Raw genomic sequence first — 13,748 nt, 5'->3', positions numbered from 1 at the left:
TTCAGTGCATAGAGGCAAAGTCATGACAATGAGTTGCAATGATGTGTGATTTTTTTTCTGCTTGATTTATCCAGACGGAAGGAAAGTGCAGTGAATAATTTAACAGCAGCTAACAGGCTTGTTAAGAACATTGCACTAAGACACCGGATTGGGAAAGAAAGTATGCATTAAATTCATAATATGTCATATGTTGAGAGAATGTTTTTTAAATACATAAAATGTGGTTCTAAGAAACTATGCAGTCAAAAATTGTGATTTTGAAAGGTATTACAAAAGTAAAAAACATTGAAAAAAAACATTTGGTAGCATTTTTTAAACACGTTTATGTTCTTTGCACATTGTGCCACAGTGAAATGCAAAGTGTGATTTCTATTGTGAATTGAAACAAAGCTTAATAAAAGCAAAAGAAGCATCACAAAGCAAAAAAAAAAAAAAAAAAAAAAATAGCCAAAATAAAGCTCAAAGGGCCCTATCATACACCCGGCACAATGCGACGCCAGGCACAACTTATCATTTATCATTTTTAGTTTAAATAGCAAATGCACTCGCGCCCATCTGTTCGCCCGTGGGTGTGCTGGTCTGAAAACAGACACAGGCGCATTGTTGGCGTGTTGCTATTTTGAGGCAACTGAAAACAACTGCACCATTGACCAACAAAAACCTGGTCTAAAGTCACACAGGGACGCGCAGCAGCACACAAACATTTTTAAATTTTAAAAATAAAAAGATTCCTTTCTGGAGAAGCATTCAGTCTTTGGTGCAAGCGCAACAGGCTTTTAAAGGGAATGGGAGATGAGACTCTGATTGGTTTATAGCACGTAATGCCCAAAACACACCCATGACTCATTAAGAGACAAGGTATCACCCTTTTGGACCATGCTCCTGGTGTGCTGACTGTATTTTCCATCGTTAAACTAGCAAAAGTGGATTCGGACCTTAAGTGCACCTGCACCTTGCGCTTCAGACCATGTCCTTAGATTTGTTAAAATAGGGCCCAAAGTGTTGCAAAAGAATTGCTGCCAAAAATCAGTTGCAGAGAAAACTACAGCATATTCGTTTTCATTTTGATTTCATAAGAAACATTTAAATTTTATACTTGTTTTGTTTTATTTACTTATATAATATACCTACACAGGGTGTTAGTGTCTTGTTTAATTTTCTGATTTCTTTTTAATTCTTCATTGAACACCACATTAAACCTAAGTCATTATGTGAGCTTAAAATTATATATTTGCACTTTATATGTTAAACATGTACTGTACATGTACTTTAGTTCATTGGCTGTTTCGGCTCTTTCAATCCACAGGCTCCGAACCAGCTGTACACCTATATGTGCTTATGAGAGAGGAACCACCAGCAGGTCTGCCTCAACTGAATGAAAGCCAGTTTAAAGCTTTGGAGCGAGCTCTAAACAGCAAATTCACTCTCATTCAAGGGCCTCCAGGTTAAACATTCTGAGCATATACATTTTTGGTTATCCTTAAAGGCTAATTTACACTGCACCGACAGGCACTGACCATTCTTTTGTATGTTTGTCCTTTATAGGAACAGGAAAAACAGTTGTAGGAGCTTATATAGTGTACTGGTTCTCTCAGCTGAACTTTAAGAATCCTTGGAAGCTAAAGGAGTCGAAAGACAAAGAAAAGAGAGAGGTTATTCTTTACTGTGGACCCTCAAACAAGTCTGTGGATGTAGTTGCAGGTATGTTGATGTTTGTGTTCTAGGTAACTAGTATTTTTGTGAAGAAGAAACGTATGTATTTATGTGCTTGTGTTGTGTGCACAGAATACCTGCTCAAGTTTGGAGAGCAGCTGAAGCCATTACGTGTGTACAGCAGACAGATGGAGATGCAGGAGTATCCCTATCCCGGCAGCAACCTCCAGTTATCACACAAATCGCTGCGCCAAGAGCAGTCTAAATCTGAGCTCAGGTACTGCCAATGAACCAAAAATTGCCTCAACATCTTGTCACTCATCATCATGCTATTGCAAAAAAAAAAAAAAAAAAGGCAACATTTTACCTTGACATAACTCAAACTTTACATTGCTGTGTCTAGGAACATAACACTACATCATAGAATTCGAGACAACTCTGACAACCCTCATTCTCAAGCAATAAAGGACTTTGATATAAGAATTGCCCGTAACCCCCATTCACTGACAGATGAGGACGTAGAAGAGTACGTAGATGTTTTTGTTGTATTAATGCTGTTTGCTTCCACTTGAAAATGCTAAATGGTCATAAACAACTTTAAATACCTGTGGCTTAATTTCAATTGCCATCATCATCTAAATCAGTCTAAAACACATCTCTGTATCTAAGAGTGTGTCTACAAGTTTGTAACTGTGTGTGAATGCATGTCTGCATGACACCAAATTGTGTGTATTCTCAGATATAAGAAGCTGCTAAATTCTGCACGTTTGTATGAACTGGAAAGGCATGATATTATTCTATGCACCTGCACGGCTGCCTCCTCCCCCAACCTCACCAAGACACTCAGTGCACGACAGATCCTCATCGATGAGTGCGCCATGGCAACAGAACCCCAGACACTTGTCCCGTTGGTCAGCTTCAAACCTGAGAAGGTCAGAGTGAATCTTGACACATCTAACAAACAAGTCTGTCAAGAACAATATAAAATGGGCATAAATTGTACAGAAATGTTAAGGAACTTGCTGTAAAACACTAACACATAACCTAGACTTCCAAATAACCAAGACCCTGCACAGCCTAATTCACTGAAGCACTGAAACTAGATTTTGGAAGAAAGTTAAACTTAAGACACACTTTTTATAGCATACTAAACAAAGAATCCACAGGAAGCTGGACACAAAGAACTCCTTTTAGTTTTAATAATATTATGTTCTCATGCTCCTGCCATGCTTGCTTAGCTTGTCACTTTGTTCCTGACTTGCTCTGCCCCAAAAATTACTGCTTGCAGCTATATTTATGAATGCTTTCTGTTTGCCAACATAAATGACGTTATCAGGATGGGTATTTTGGGTGGAGAATCCCCTCAATGGCCTCTCTTGAACTTGTGACACAGTGAGGGGGGACTCTCTGTTCAGAAATATTGGTAAGCTTTTATATTAATAATTGCATTGCTCAATGCCTTTCTCGTTTTCTTTGCTAAAGGCCCATTCACACCGTGTACAATAACTATAATGATAATAATATAAATAATATAAAACTTTTCTAAATATAAAAGAATAGCAGAGTCCACATGACAACTATAACGATAACGTCACACTGGCACATAGAAACAATATTGTTGGATTCACTTTTAGAAAGAATTTTTCCAGCTGATGAACAATAAAAACATTGACAGCCAATCAGAATCCATCCTCCTTTTTAAGAGCTAGAGCATTTAAAGTGGCAGACAACAAACCTGCAGCACATGCTTGGAATACAAAAAGCATTATTGTTCGCTGGATGCTAATATAGTTATCGTTATGGTTATCTTTATAGTTATCGTTCTTGGTGTGAACGGGCCTTAAAGGAACACTCCACTTTTTTTTTTGAAAATAGGCTCATTTTCCAACTCCCCTAGAGTTAAACAGTTGAGTTTTGCCTTTTTCGAATCCATTCAGCCGATCTCCGGGTCTGGCGGAACCACTTTTAGCATAGCTTAGCATAGTTCATTGAATCTGATTAGACCGTTAGCATCTCGCACAAAAATGACCAAAGAGTTTCGATATTTTTCCTATTTAAAACTCGACTCTTCTGTAGTTACATTGTGTACCAAGACCGACGGAAAATGAAAAGTTGCGATTTTCTAGGCCAATATGGCTGGAACTATACTCTCATTCCGGCGTAATAATCAAGGAACTAAATAATATCATTGCGCCTGCTGCACCCATGGTATGGCAGCAAAGTTCCTTGATTATGAGAGTATAGTTCCTAGCCATATCGACCTAGAAAATCGCAACTTTTCATTTTCCATCGGTCTTAGTACACGATGTAACTACAGAAGAGTCAAGTTTTAAATAGGAAAAATATTGAAACTCTTTGGTTATTTTTGAGCGAGATGCTAACGGTCTAATCAGATTCAATGAACTATGCTAAGCTATGCTAAAAGTGGTACCGCCAGACCCGGTGATCGGCTGAATGGATTTGAAAACGGTAAAACTCAACTGTTTAACTCTAGGGGAGTTGGAAAATAAGCCTTTTTTTTTTTTTTTTAAAAGTGGAGTGTTCCTTTAAGAGCTTCTATGTCTGCATTTACTTTTTGCCTTTTTACAGTGCCTACCAACTCTCTCTATTCATGGACATCTAAAATAAATCAATAGCACAAATCAAACATTACAAAAATGCATTAAAATAGTAATATTTATTAAGTTTAACAAATATTTGTCAGTGCTAAACATTCCACATTTATCTGTATTATATGCTAAAATTGCTATCTAAACAGTCAGACTGTCATTCAGTGTAAAGAATGACACAGTCGTGTAACAGAGAATTTGCATCACAATGAATGTCAAAAACATTACTCTGAATGATAAAACTTCTACTTCAGCTTATATTGCAGGCTATCAAATGGCCACCTATGTCAAATAGTGAGCTTGACCAGTAAAGTTAATCACAATTATTCAAAACATTTCCTTGTTTTTCAAATAATCTAATAAAAGTATGTTTGGCATTTTACTGAATGACATGTTTTTGAAACTTAGGTTACCACACCATGAAAAGGTGAAATTATCGAATATTTATGAGCAATAAACTCACTTTGCTGTAGCACCACACAGTCTTCAGGGTGCCTTTTGATGATGTCATAGACTGTTGAATGACTATCAGTTTTTTATATAATTTCAGAATGGCTTCTTGTTCCTGTTACACTGAATGACCTATAACAAACTGCATATTCGGGACAAAAGTCCCCTGGTTATTTTAGTACTTTAAAAATCAGTAAGGCATAGTCCTTTTAATATAACACAGCCAACACTTATTTGAAAATGCCAAGAAACAAATATATTTTTTAACTTGGTATTTTATGTTTATTTAAAGATATAATGGTAAAATCAAAGTCCGGACTGCTATGCTGAATGACAATTTTACACTTTGAAACATTATTTCACCCATATTTGATGCAGACACCAAAAAGGTGACATCTCATCTTTGACCCTTAAGCATTTAAAGATAAAATAAACTGAAATGCAAAGAAAAAATGCAGTATATAATAAAAGATTTGTATTTTTTGAGTACTTTTAATTATATAATATGATATAATAAAATATAATTGAAATGTGACAGCAAATAGTGACTCAAGTCTGTTTTCATGCAACAATATATAATGTTTTCAACCATGAACGGTTAACTAGCATAAGCTAGATAAAGGACCTACTTCTTGCTACATTACTCTGGCCTTACTTGTCCATCAAACATTTTCATTCACAACCTTCTGTGAGAGTTTTCTAATCCTTGTCACACAGTCTAATATACTCAATCTTGCAGGTTGTGTTGTTGGGGGATCACAAGCAGTTGCGTCCGATCGTGAAGAACGAGCATGTGCGGAGACTGGGCATGACACACTCTCTGTTTGAACGTTACATGGATAGAGCACTACTGCTTGACACCCAGTACAGAATGGTACACATATGTGCTTCACACACTGTATACGCACTTACACACATTTATTACTGTTTATTACATTTATTACTCTTTCTTTAGCATGAAGAAATCTGCAAATTTCCATCAGAAGCATACTACCATGGTAAGCTGAAAACTATTGTGCCTGAACGAATCAGCATGCTATATGCCGAGACTGAGACAACAAGACAAAGCAAACACACTCTGTTTGGAGATATACGTGGAAAAGAGATCAGTTTGGTTGTTTCAACTGCACGGGGAAATGAGAACTCAAAAGCCAACTTGGCAGAGGTTAAGAAAGCTGTAAGTAAAATATAGCATGCAAACAAACAAACAAACAAACAAACAAACAGAAAAGACCCCATTTACACATAATTATGTGTAAATTCTACAAAGAATCCACTGCATGGTTGCAATTACTGAACTCAGCTTACTACATACAATTTTTAAATTTACCAAAATTTGGCACTTTGTTAACACTTTAGTATGGGGAACAATTCTCACTTTTAAGTAGTTCCTTACCAGCTTACTAGAATATTACAATAATAATGACTGTTTAGTAGTACCTATAAAGCATATATTAATGCCCTGTTTTGCATGACCTTATTCTACATCCCTTAATCCATACCCAATACCTGAACTTAAATGCTACAACAACTACCTTACAAAGCAGTAAATTAGGAGTTTATTAAGGCAAAAGTCATAGTTAATAGTGAATATGTGTTCCCCATACTGAAGTGTTACCAGCATTTTTACCAAAAAAAAGTGCCCCTTCCTGTTCAACATGCCAAATATTCATTAATTTTGTATTAAATAAAAAAATTAGATTAATCCTGGCCTGCTTCTCATATGGTCCACCAGTAATTTGTCCACTGATCACATTCTGAGGACTTAACTCAGTCTATAAATTGTCACCCATATAACATATTGATGCCAGGTTTTGGTGTTAATGAGCTTGCACCTACACAAATCAAGCCTACATTTTTTTTTTTTTTTTTTTTTTTTTTTTACGCAGGTTGAGATTTGTAGACAGCTGGTATCAGTGGGCAGTGTGAAGCAGGAGGACATTGCCATTCTGTCACCATATAACGCACAGGTGGCCCAGATCAGAGAAAGACTGTCCAGAGGCTCCCAAATGAAGAGAATCACTGTCACCACCATTACAAAGAGCCAAGGTGATACTCTAAAATCATCTCTATTTAGATCTCTGATTTTTTTTTTGTTTCCTTTACTTGATAATGCCAATGACATCTGTTAGGTTAATGTTCTATTTTAATCCAATTCACATTTATTTGTATAGCGCTTTTCACGATACATATCATTTCAAAGCAGCTTTACACGGAGTGCGTGTCAACATTACAATTTAGAGTTATCTGTTATCAGAGTTGACTGTGTCCAAATTATGTAATTTCAGAAATGTACATATATAATCACGCAGTTAACAATGTAATAATTTAGGCAATTTAATTTACAGTCACTGTTAGCAAAATAATTTAAGGTAAAATTAATGAATACATGTTAACAATAATTAGGATATGTTGGCGCCGATAGCCTAGTGGTTAGTGCACCGACATATGGCGCAAATGTGTTCACAGCGACCCGAGTTCGATTCCTGTCTTGAGGTCCTTTGCCGATCTTGTCCCCTTCTTTCTGCCCAATGCTTTCCTGTCTGCTCTCTACTGTCCTCTCCAAATAAAGGCACAAAAATCCCATAAATATATATATATAAAATAAAAAAAACAATAATTAGGATATATAGCAATATTTGGAATGTGCATATTGATCCAGAGTTTGCGTCATCTGAAGTTCTCGCAGGAGTTGGCGCCGTCTCTTCACAGGTGTTGGTTGAATAGTTTTGAATTATCAAATGTTTGGGAGTGTGTCACTTTACAATAAGTTCTCATTTGTTAACATTAGTTAATGTATTAACCAATGATAAGCAATACATTTGTTACAGTTTTTATTAATCTTTGTTAATGTTAATAAAAATACAGTTGGTAATTGTTTGTTTATGTTAGTTCACAGCGCATTAACTGATGTTAACAAATATAAATTTTGATTTTACACTTTTTTTTTAAATTGCTTACACACAAGTTCTGAAAATTTAACTCTTCTAAAAATAGTTTTTGTGTAGTAACTCTACACACAAACCATCAAATGATTAGCCATATAAAAGTCAAACTACACATGTCTATTGCTTGCTTAGTGTGCAGTGGAGTGTACAGGAGTTTGTCATAGCACTCACACATATGGGTATGTGCATAAATACACTGTCTATGCAGTATGTATGCACAGTTGTTCCACAGTTGATGAATTTTACAGTTATTGAACTGAACTGAATCAACACTGAAATGACTTGAGCTAATTAATGACACTATTGTCTTGTTAGAGCTGCTTTTTAGGAGAATTTGAATTTGTTACTACAGTTTTTTTTCAACTGCTTACAGATATTTTCAAAACTTTGCTTCTTTTTTCAATACTTTACACACAAATCCAAGAATTGCACACACAAAATGCAAAATGCCTCACATCTCTTGCAAAATGAAGCACTGCATGCAAAATATTACAAACTCAATCTCAAAAGCAAACGTTTGTCTTACGTTGCAAACACCTTTGCCATAATATTCTAATTTTGGATATACGGTTGCAAGAAAAAGTATGTGAACCACTTGCAGAATCTGTGAAAATGTTAATAATTTTAACAAAAAAGGGAGATAATACAAAATGCATGTTATTTTTTATTTAGTACTGTCCTGAGTAAGATATTTTACATAAAAGATGTTTACATATAATCCACAAGACAAAAATTGCTGAATTTATTAAAATAACCCTATTCATAAGTATGCGAACCATTGATTCTTAATGCTGTGTGTGGTTACCTGGATGATCTACGACTGTTTGTTTGTTTTGTGATGGTTGTTCATGAGTCTCTTGTTTGTCCTGAGCAGTTAAACTGAGCTCTGTTCCTCAGAAAAATCCTCCAGGTCCTGCAGATTCTTCAGTTTTCCAGCATTTTTTGCATATTTGAACCCTTTACAGCAGTGACTGAATGATTTTGAGATCTGTCTTTTCACACTGAGGACAACTGAGGGACTCAAACACAACTATTTAAAAAGGTTCAAACATTCACTGATGCTCCAGAAAAAAAACATGATGCATTAATAGATGGGGGGTGAAAACATTTGGAATTTGAAGATCAAGGTAAATTGTATTTAATTTGTCTTCCGGGAAACATGCAAGTATCTTCTGTTGCTTCCGAAGGGCAGTACTAAATGAAAAAAAAAAGATATTCAAGTGAATTAAGAAAAATTTGGACCTCTTCATCCTGTTCAAAAGTTTTCACCCCCCGACTCTTAATGCATCGTGTTTCCTTCTGGAGCATCAGTGAATGTTTGAACCTTTTTTAATAGCTGTGTTTGAGTCCCTCAGTTGTCCTCAGTGTGAAAAGATGGATCTCAAGATCATTCAGTCACTGCTGTAAAGGGTTCAAATATGCAAAAGATGGTGGAAAACTGAAGAATTTTTGGGACCTGGAGATTTTTTCTGAAGAACAGAGATTAGTTTAACTGCTCAGGACAAACAAGGGACTCATGAACAACCATCACACAACAAAAAAACAGTCGTAGATCATCCAGGTAACCACACACAGTATTAAGAATCAATGGTTCACAAACTTTTGAACTGGGTCATTTTAATAAATTCAGCTATTTTTTTGTCTTATGGATTATATGTAAACATCTTTTATGTAAAATATCTTACTCGGGACAGTACTAAATAAAAAATAACATGCATTTTGTATGATCTCTCTTACTTTTAAAATTTTGCACATTTTCACAGATTCTGCAAGTGGTTCACATACTTTTTCTTGCAACTGTATAATATACACACAGTTATTCAAAACCTAAAGCTGTTCTTCCATGAGCTCCTATGTACATTTCTGTACAAGATTGAAAGTAATTGGCAGAGAGATGTTGAAAAATTCACGGTAAATACGAAAGCATTTGTGGTTGTGAATACAGTACTACACAGTACGAAAGAAAAGAAATACATCAACCATGCGTAGTTGGACATGTAGGAAACTTTTTCCACACACTTCAACTGCATTTACATCTTTATCCATGAATCCAGTATTGCTATTGCCCTCTAGTCTACAGAAAGACTGTAAGTCAGGATAGCTTTCATCTGACTGTTGGTCTTTTGAGTCACATTTGGTTGAGGCTTTGTTAAGGCCCAACTTCTGAGTGAGACGAGACACTCGAGTGTGCAACTGTTTGTTCTGCTTTTCTAACTTAGCAATACGTTGGATTTGTTCTTGTACAATGGATAGAGTAAATTTTCTGTGGCAGCAGATAATGCCCTTCATATTTTTCTTCCGAATACAAGCACCAAGTACCTTTTTGCATTCTTCAATAGACCAAACTTTTTCTGGATGAATCCCAAATTTCTTTGTCAAATCCAATCTGACTGACTCAGTCACTATTGAGTCCATGTGCTTTCCTAACAATGATTTGAACTCACTATCTGTCCATAAAGGGGTAGCTAGTCCACCTTTCTTAGTTGTTGGAATTAGTCTAGCGTTCTTTCTCAACATTTTGTAATGTCTTTCTGGCACAACAATACACTTCAACACTTCCCTGACAGAGCAGAGGTTAACCTAGTTAATACACATCGTAATATATTCAACCTTCTCTGGTGAGCAGAGTAGAACCAACTTGCTTACACACTGTAACAGTTGTAACTTTCCTATTCTGTTACTATTCTGTTAACACACCACCTTCCCTGATTATACAGAGGATAAACAACCTTCCCTTATAAAGCAGAGGATAAAACTTCCCTAACTTTACAGAGGATAAACCAATATTAGCCCGTAATGCTAATCTTCCCTGCCTGAACAGAGGATAAACTTCATCTCTAAAAGAACATTTTTAGAGGGTAACTTAGTTAACCAAACCCTACAGCTGTCTGTTAACTCTTCTCTGACGGCGCAGAGGATAACAACTTTGTACTGGTCTTAATGGTTCTTTTGGATAGAGTATCACTCACCAACCCTTGGGTGTACAGGAAAATTCAGCTTGGATCTTCTTTTGGATCAGATCTTTGTTGTGCTTGAAGTTTCAATCAGGATTGAGGTGAGAAGCTCTATCCGGGTCACGGCTCAAAACTGTAGGAAACTTTTTCCTCGTCGAAGCAGAGACCAGGAGACGTTGGGATATCTTTCAAGCAGAAGTTACTCTTTATTGAGAAACGCGCTGTGCGTCGCTGTAGTCATCCAAGTCCAACTAAGGCAGTGTACTTGGTAGTTCATATACATTCAAGGGGGAGGGATACATAGAGCAGAGGTGGAGACAATCTAAACAAAGCATGCAAATGCAGTGCAGGAATCAGCCCATTCCCTACATTTCCCAGCCATGATCTAATCAGCATAACGGTGTCATTCAAATGCATAGGTGCTAATCCACTCAGTCTGACAGTATCAGCCCATACCTTTACATTATCATAGAGACAAAGGCACCGCTGTATCTTGAGCTTTGTCCTGCCAAATGGTTAGGAAGTGCATGAAGACAAAAGGTTAATGTTACAGACACCTGGGCTGCCTGCCTTGATCTCCTTAAATTGTCATTATCTTTACCTCAAAATGTTAAATACAATATACTTCACCTTAATATTTCATGTGAGGTTATGTCAGGATGTAGGATCAGCAGATCTTAAACAGATTCTTAAATTTGTAATCCCACAGACAGAAACAATAATTTTTGTGTTACATAGAGAATTATGTGTTGTGTTTTGCAAAAAGTGTTTTATGACTCGAAGGCTGATAATTAGTATGGTTTTGCAGATTTGGAATGTGGTTCTGGTGTTTGAGTGTCAGGTTTCAGAAATTGTGTGACAAGTAAGGATTTTGTGTGTAAAACTGTATTGTGAAGCTGCTTTGAAACAATCTGTATTGTATAAAGTGCTATAGAAATAGAGGCAACTTGACTTGTATGCATATTCAGTATATGTTTACAAAATAAATGCAATGCAAGGGTTAGTTTGTTAGTGTCAAGGCTGTTAGATTGAGTGATGTGTCTAATGTAGAGAACTGCGTTTAGCATTTTGCAAAAAGTGTAAAGCAGATAATGCGCTTGCCGTCTGGAGTTTTGCAGACTTGGTCTCAAGATTTGGTATATAAGTGAATGGTTTCACTGAGTGGGCCTCACCTTTTTTTTTTTTACCACTTAGTGTGTAAGCAATTAAAAAAAAACTGTAATAACGTATTAATAAATGTTGAAATTATCATTAGCTAATTAATAAATGCTGTAGAGATATTCTTAGTTCATGTTAACTAAAGTACTTAACTAATGAAACTTTATTGTAAAATGTTACAGTTTTTTTTCCTAAAAGATTCTCATGTTCTCATGTATACAAAAATCTGATGACAAGGAGCGTTATAATGATGTGACTGCAGGTAGTGAGTGGCGGTATGTGATTCTGTCGATGGTTCGCTCCTGCCCCAGCGAGGAGATTGAATCTCTGCCTTCAAGGGAATGGCTCTCCAAACACATTGGCTTTGTGGGTGATGAAAACCAAATCAATGTTGGCATCACAAGAGCACAGGAAGGGCTATGCATTTTGGGTAATCCCTACATTACATTCATCTAAGAATTATTTTAAATGATTAACAAATGACTAAATATACATCCCAGTATCCTAAATCACAATGTTTTATACAAAAGAATTTAATTTTCTATATTGACTATTATAAGATACTAATATATTTTTTAAATTCTGTGCTGTAGGTAACCAGGAGGTACTGAACTGCAGCCCAGCGTGGAAGAAACTACTGAAACATTATTCAGGTCATGGCTGTGTGGTCTCTGCAGACCAGATAACAGTACACAGTGTCCGTTAAATCAGATTTTACATTTTTAGTTAGATTGATCTTAAATCATTTTACAATCAGTGTAAATACTTATTTTTTAAGATTCTATTTTTAATTATACATTCCAAATTTCTTGTATCATTCCACACCATTTTAAAATGGTTATGATTATATTAATGAACTTTTCCTGACATTTTATATTAATTAATTAATTTAATTTTTCTATACAGCAGCTTATGAGAAGAATTTACACATATTGTAATATATATAACTATACAAACTCTTGTTAATTGATTGTATAAAATGTATACTTTAAATACATTTCCACAAAGACTTGCAGTGCATTACTTATCTTTCTTTTATCTCCCTTATCTGTGTTGTCTTTAACTTTCAAGATAACAAAGTTATCAAACAGTTTTTAAACAATGAACAAAGCTTTCAGAATCATTCTGTAATTTTGCTTGATTTTTTTTTAAAATTTTTATTTTTTTATGGCAGTCAATTTACCACAGTCCAATTGTAGTAACTATTGTTGTAACAATAAGCGTAGCAACTATTTTTGTATGAGCACTATATCACATTCACTTTGAATTATAAACAGAATTTGGCTTATATATTAATTAACTGCTTTTATTTTGTACATTTATGAGTAGAAAATTAAGTTATTAAGGCGAGACACCCCAGGTGAATAGGGTAAAAAATTAACTAATAGATATCACCATACTTCCCCAGCTGATTGATTACATTAAAAATTGCAAAAAATTTTTGTATTACAAGTTTTCTAAAATGGTATGTTTAAATATGCAAATGAGGTGTTATCTAATTAAATATGCACTAATTTGCATACATTTCTAGAACAAAAATCTGAATATTGGATGACATCAGGTTCAAAATTCTCATTTAATTTTTTGGACATATTATAATTTTCACATTTTTTTTAGGAATAAAATGTTGTATAAAATCAGGCAAATTATGTATTAACAAATCCCTCTATAAAAACTTTCAGAATATAGATAGGAATAAAACTGTAAAGTTTGGTGCATGTAAGTTCTGCTGAAGTGGAGGTTTCTGACTCAGAGCAGGAGAAAAAACTCATATTGAGAAAACGGCCTTTAAAGATATTTACTGTAATTGAAATCTACAGATGTAAATAGATAAAGTGCTATAAAATACACACTTAAAAGTGTATTTTGGATGTTTCCTTTTCACCAGTCCGAAAAAACACTAAGAAAAGCCAAAAAGCGCAAAATCTCAAAATTGACAAGTGCCTGAAAAAACAGTGTTTTTGCCTGTAGTGTCT

General features: G+C 35.2%; 1 protein-coding gene across 2 annotated transcripts in view; it reads left to right on the top strand.

The window, feature by feature from the left end:
- Positions 1-12,781, top strand: part of helz2b (helicase with zinc finger 2b) — a 31,694-nt gene extending 18,913 nt beyond the window's left edge. Inside the window, exons 9-19 of one of the 2 annotated variants that reach the window (XM_051882421.1) lie at positions 75-160; positions 1,307-1,444; positions 1,546-1,701; positions 1,786-1,930; positions 2,057-2,179; positions 2,393-2,585; positions 5,452-5,586; positions 5,668-5,889; positions 6,602-6,761; positions 12,035-12,202; positions 12,366-12,781. In XM_051882421.1, the coding sequence (XP_051738381.1) occupies positions 75-160; positions 1,307-1,444; positions 1,546-1,701; positions 1,786-1,930; positions 2,057-2,179; positions 2,393-2,585; positions 5,452-5,586; positions 5,668-5,889; positions 6,602-6,761; positions 12,035-12,202; positions 12,366-12,478 (1,639 nt within the window). In that variant the 3' untranslated portion in view covers positions 12,479-12,781. Of the gene's footprint in view, positions 1-74; positions 161-1,306; positions 1,445-1,545; positions 1,702-1,785; positions 1,931-2,056; positions 2,180-2,392; positions 2,586-2,989; positions 3,077-5,451; positions 5,587-5,667; positions 5,890-6,601; positions 6,762-12,034; positions 12,203-12,365 lie in introns of those variants that run through there. The other variant, XM_051882432.1, reaches the window with a different exon arrangement.
- The last annotated feature ends 967 nt before the right edge of the window (positions 12,782-13,748 follow it).

This window comes from Ctenopharyngodon idella, chromosome 2 (assembly GCF_019924925.1).
Source record: "Ctenopharyngodon idella isolate HZGC_01 chromosome 2, HZGC01, whole genome shotgun sequence".
In the NCBI taxonomy this organism is placed as follows: Eukaryota; Metazoa; Chordata; class Actinopteri; order Cypriniformes; family Xenocyprididae; genus Ctenopharyngodon; species Ctenopharyngodon idella.
This window is presented reverse-complemented; position numbering and strand designations above follow the sequence as displayed.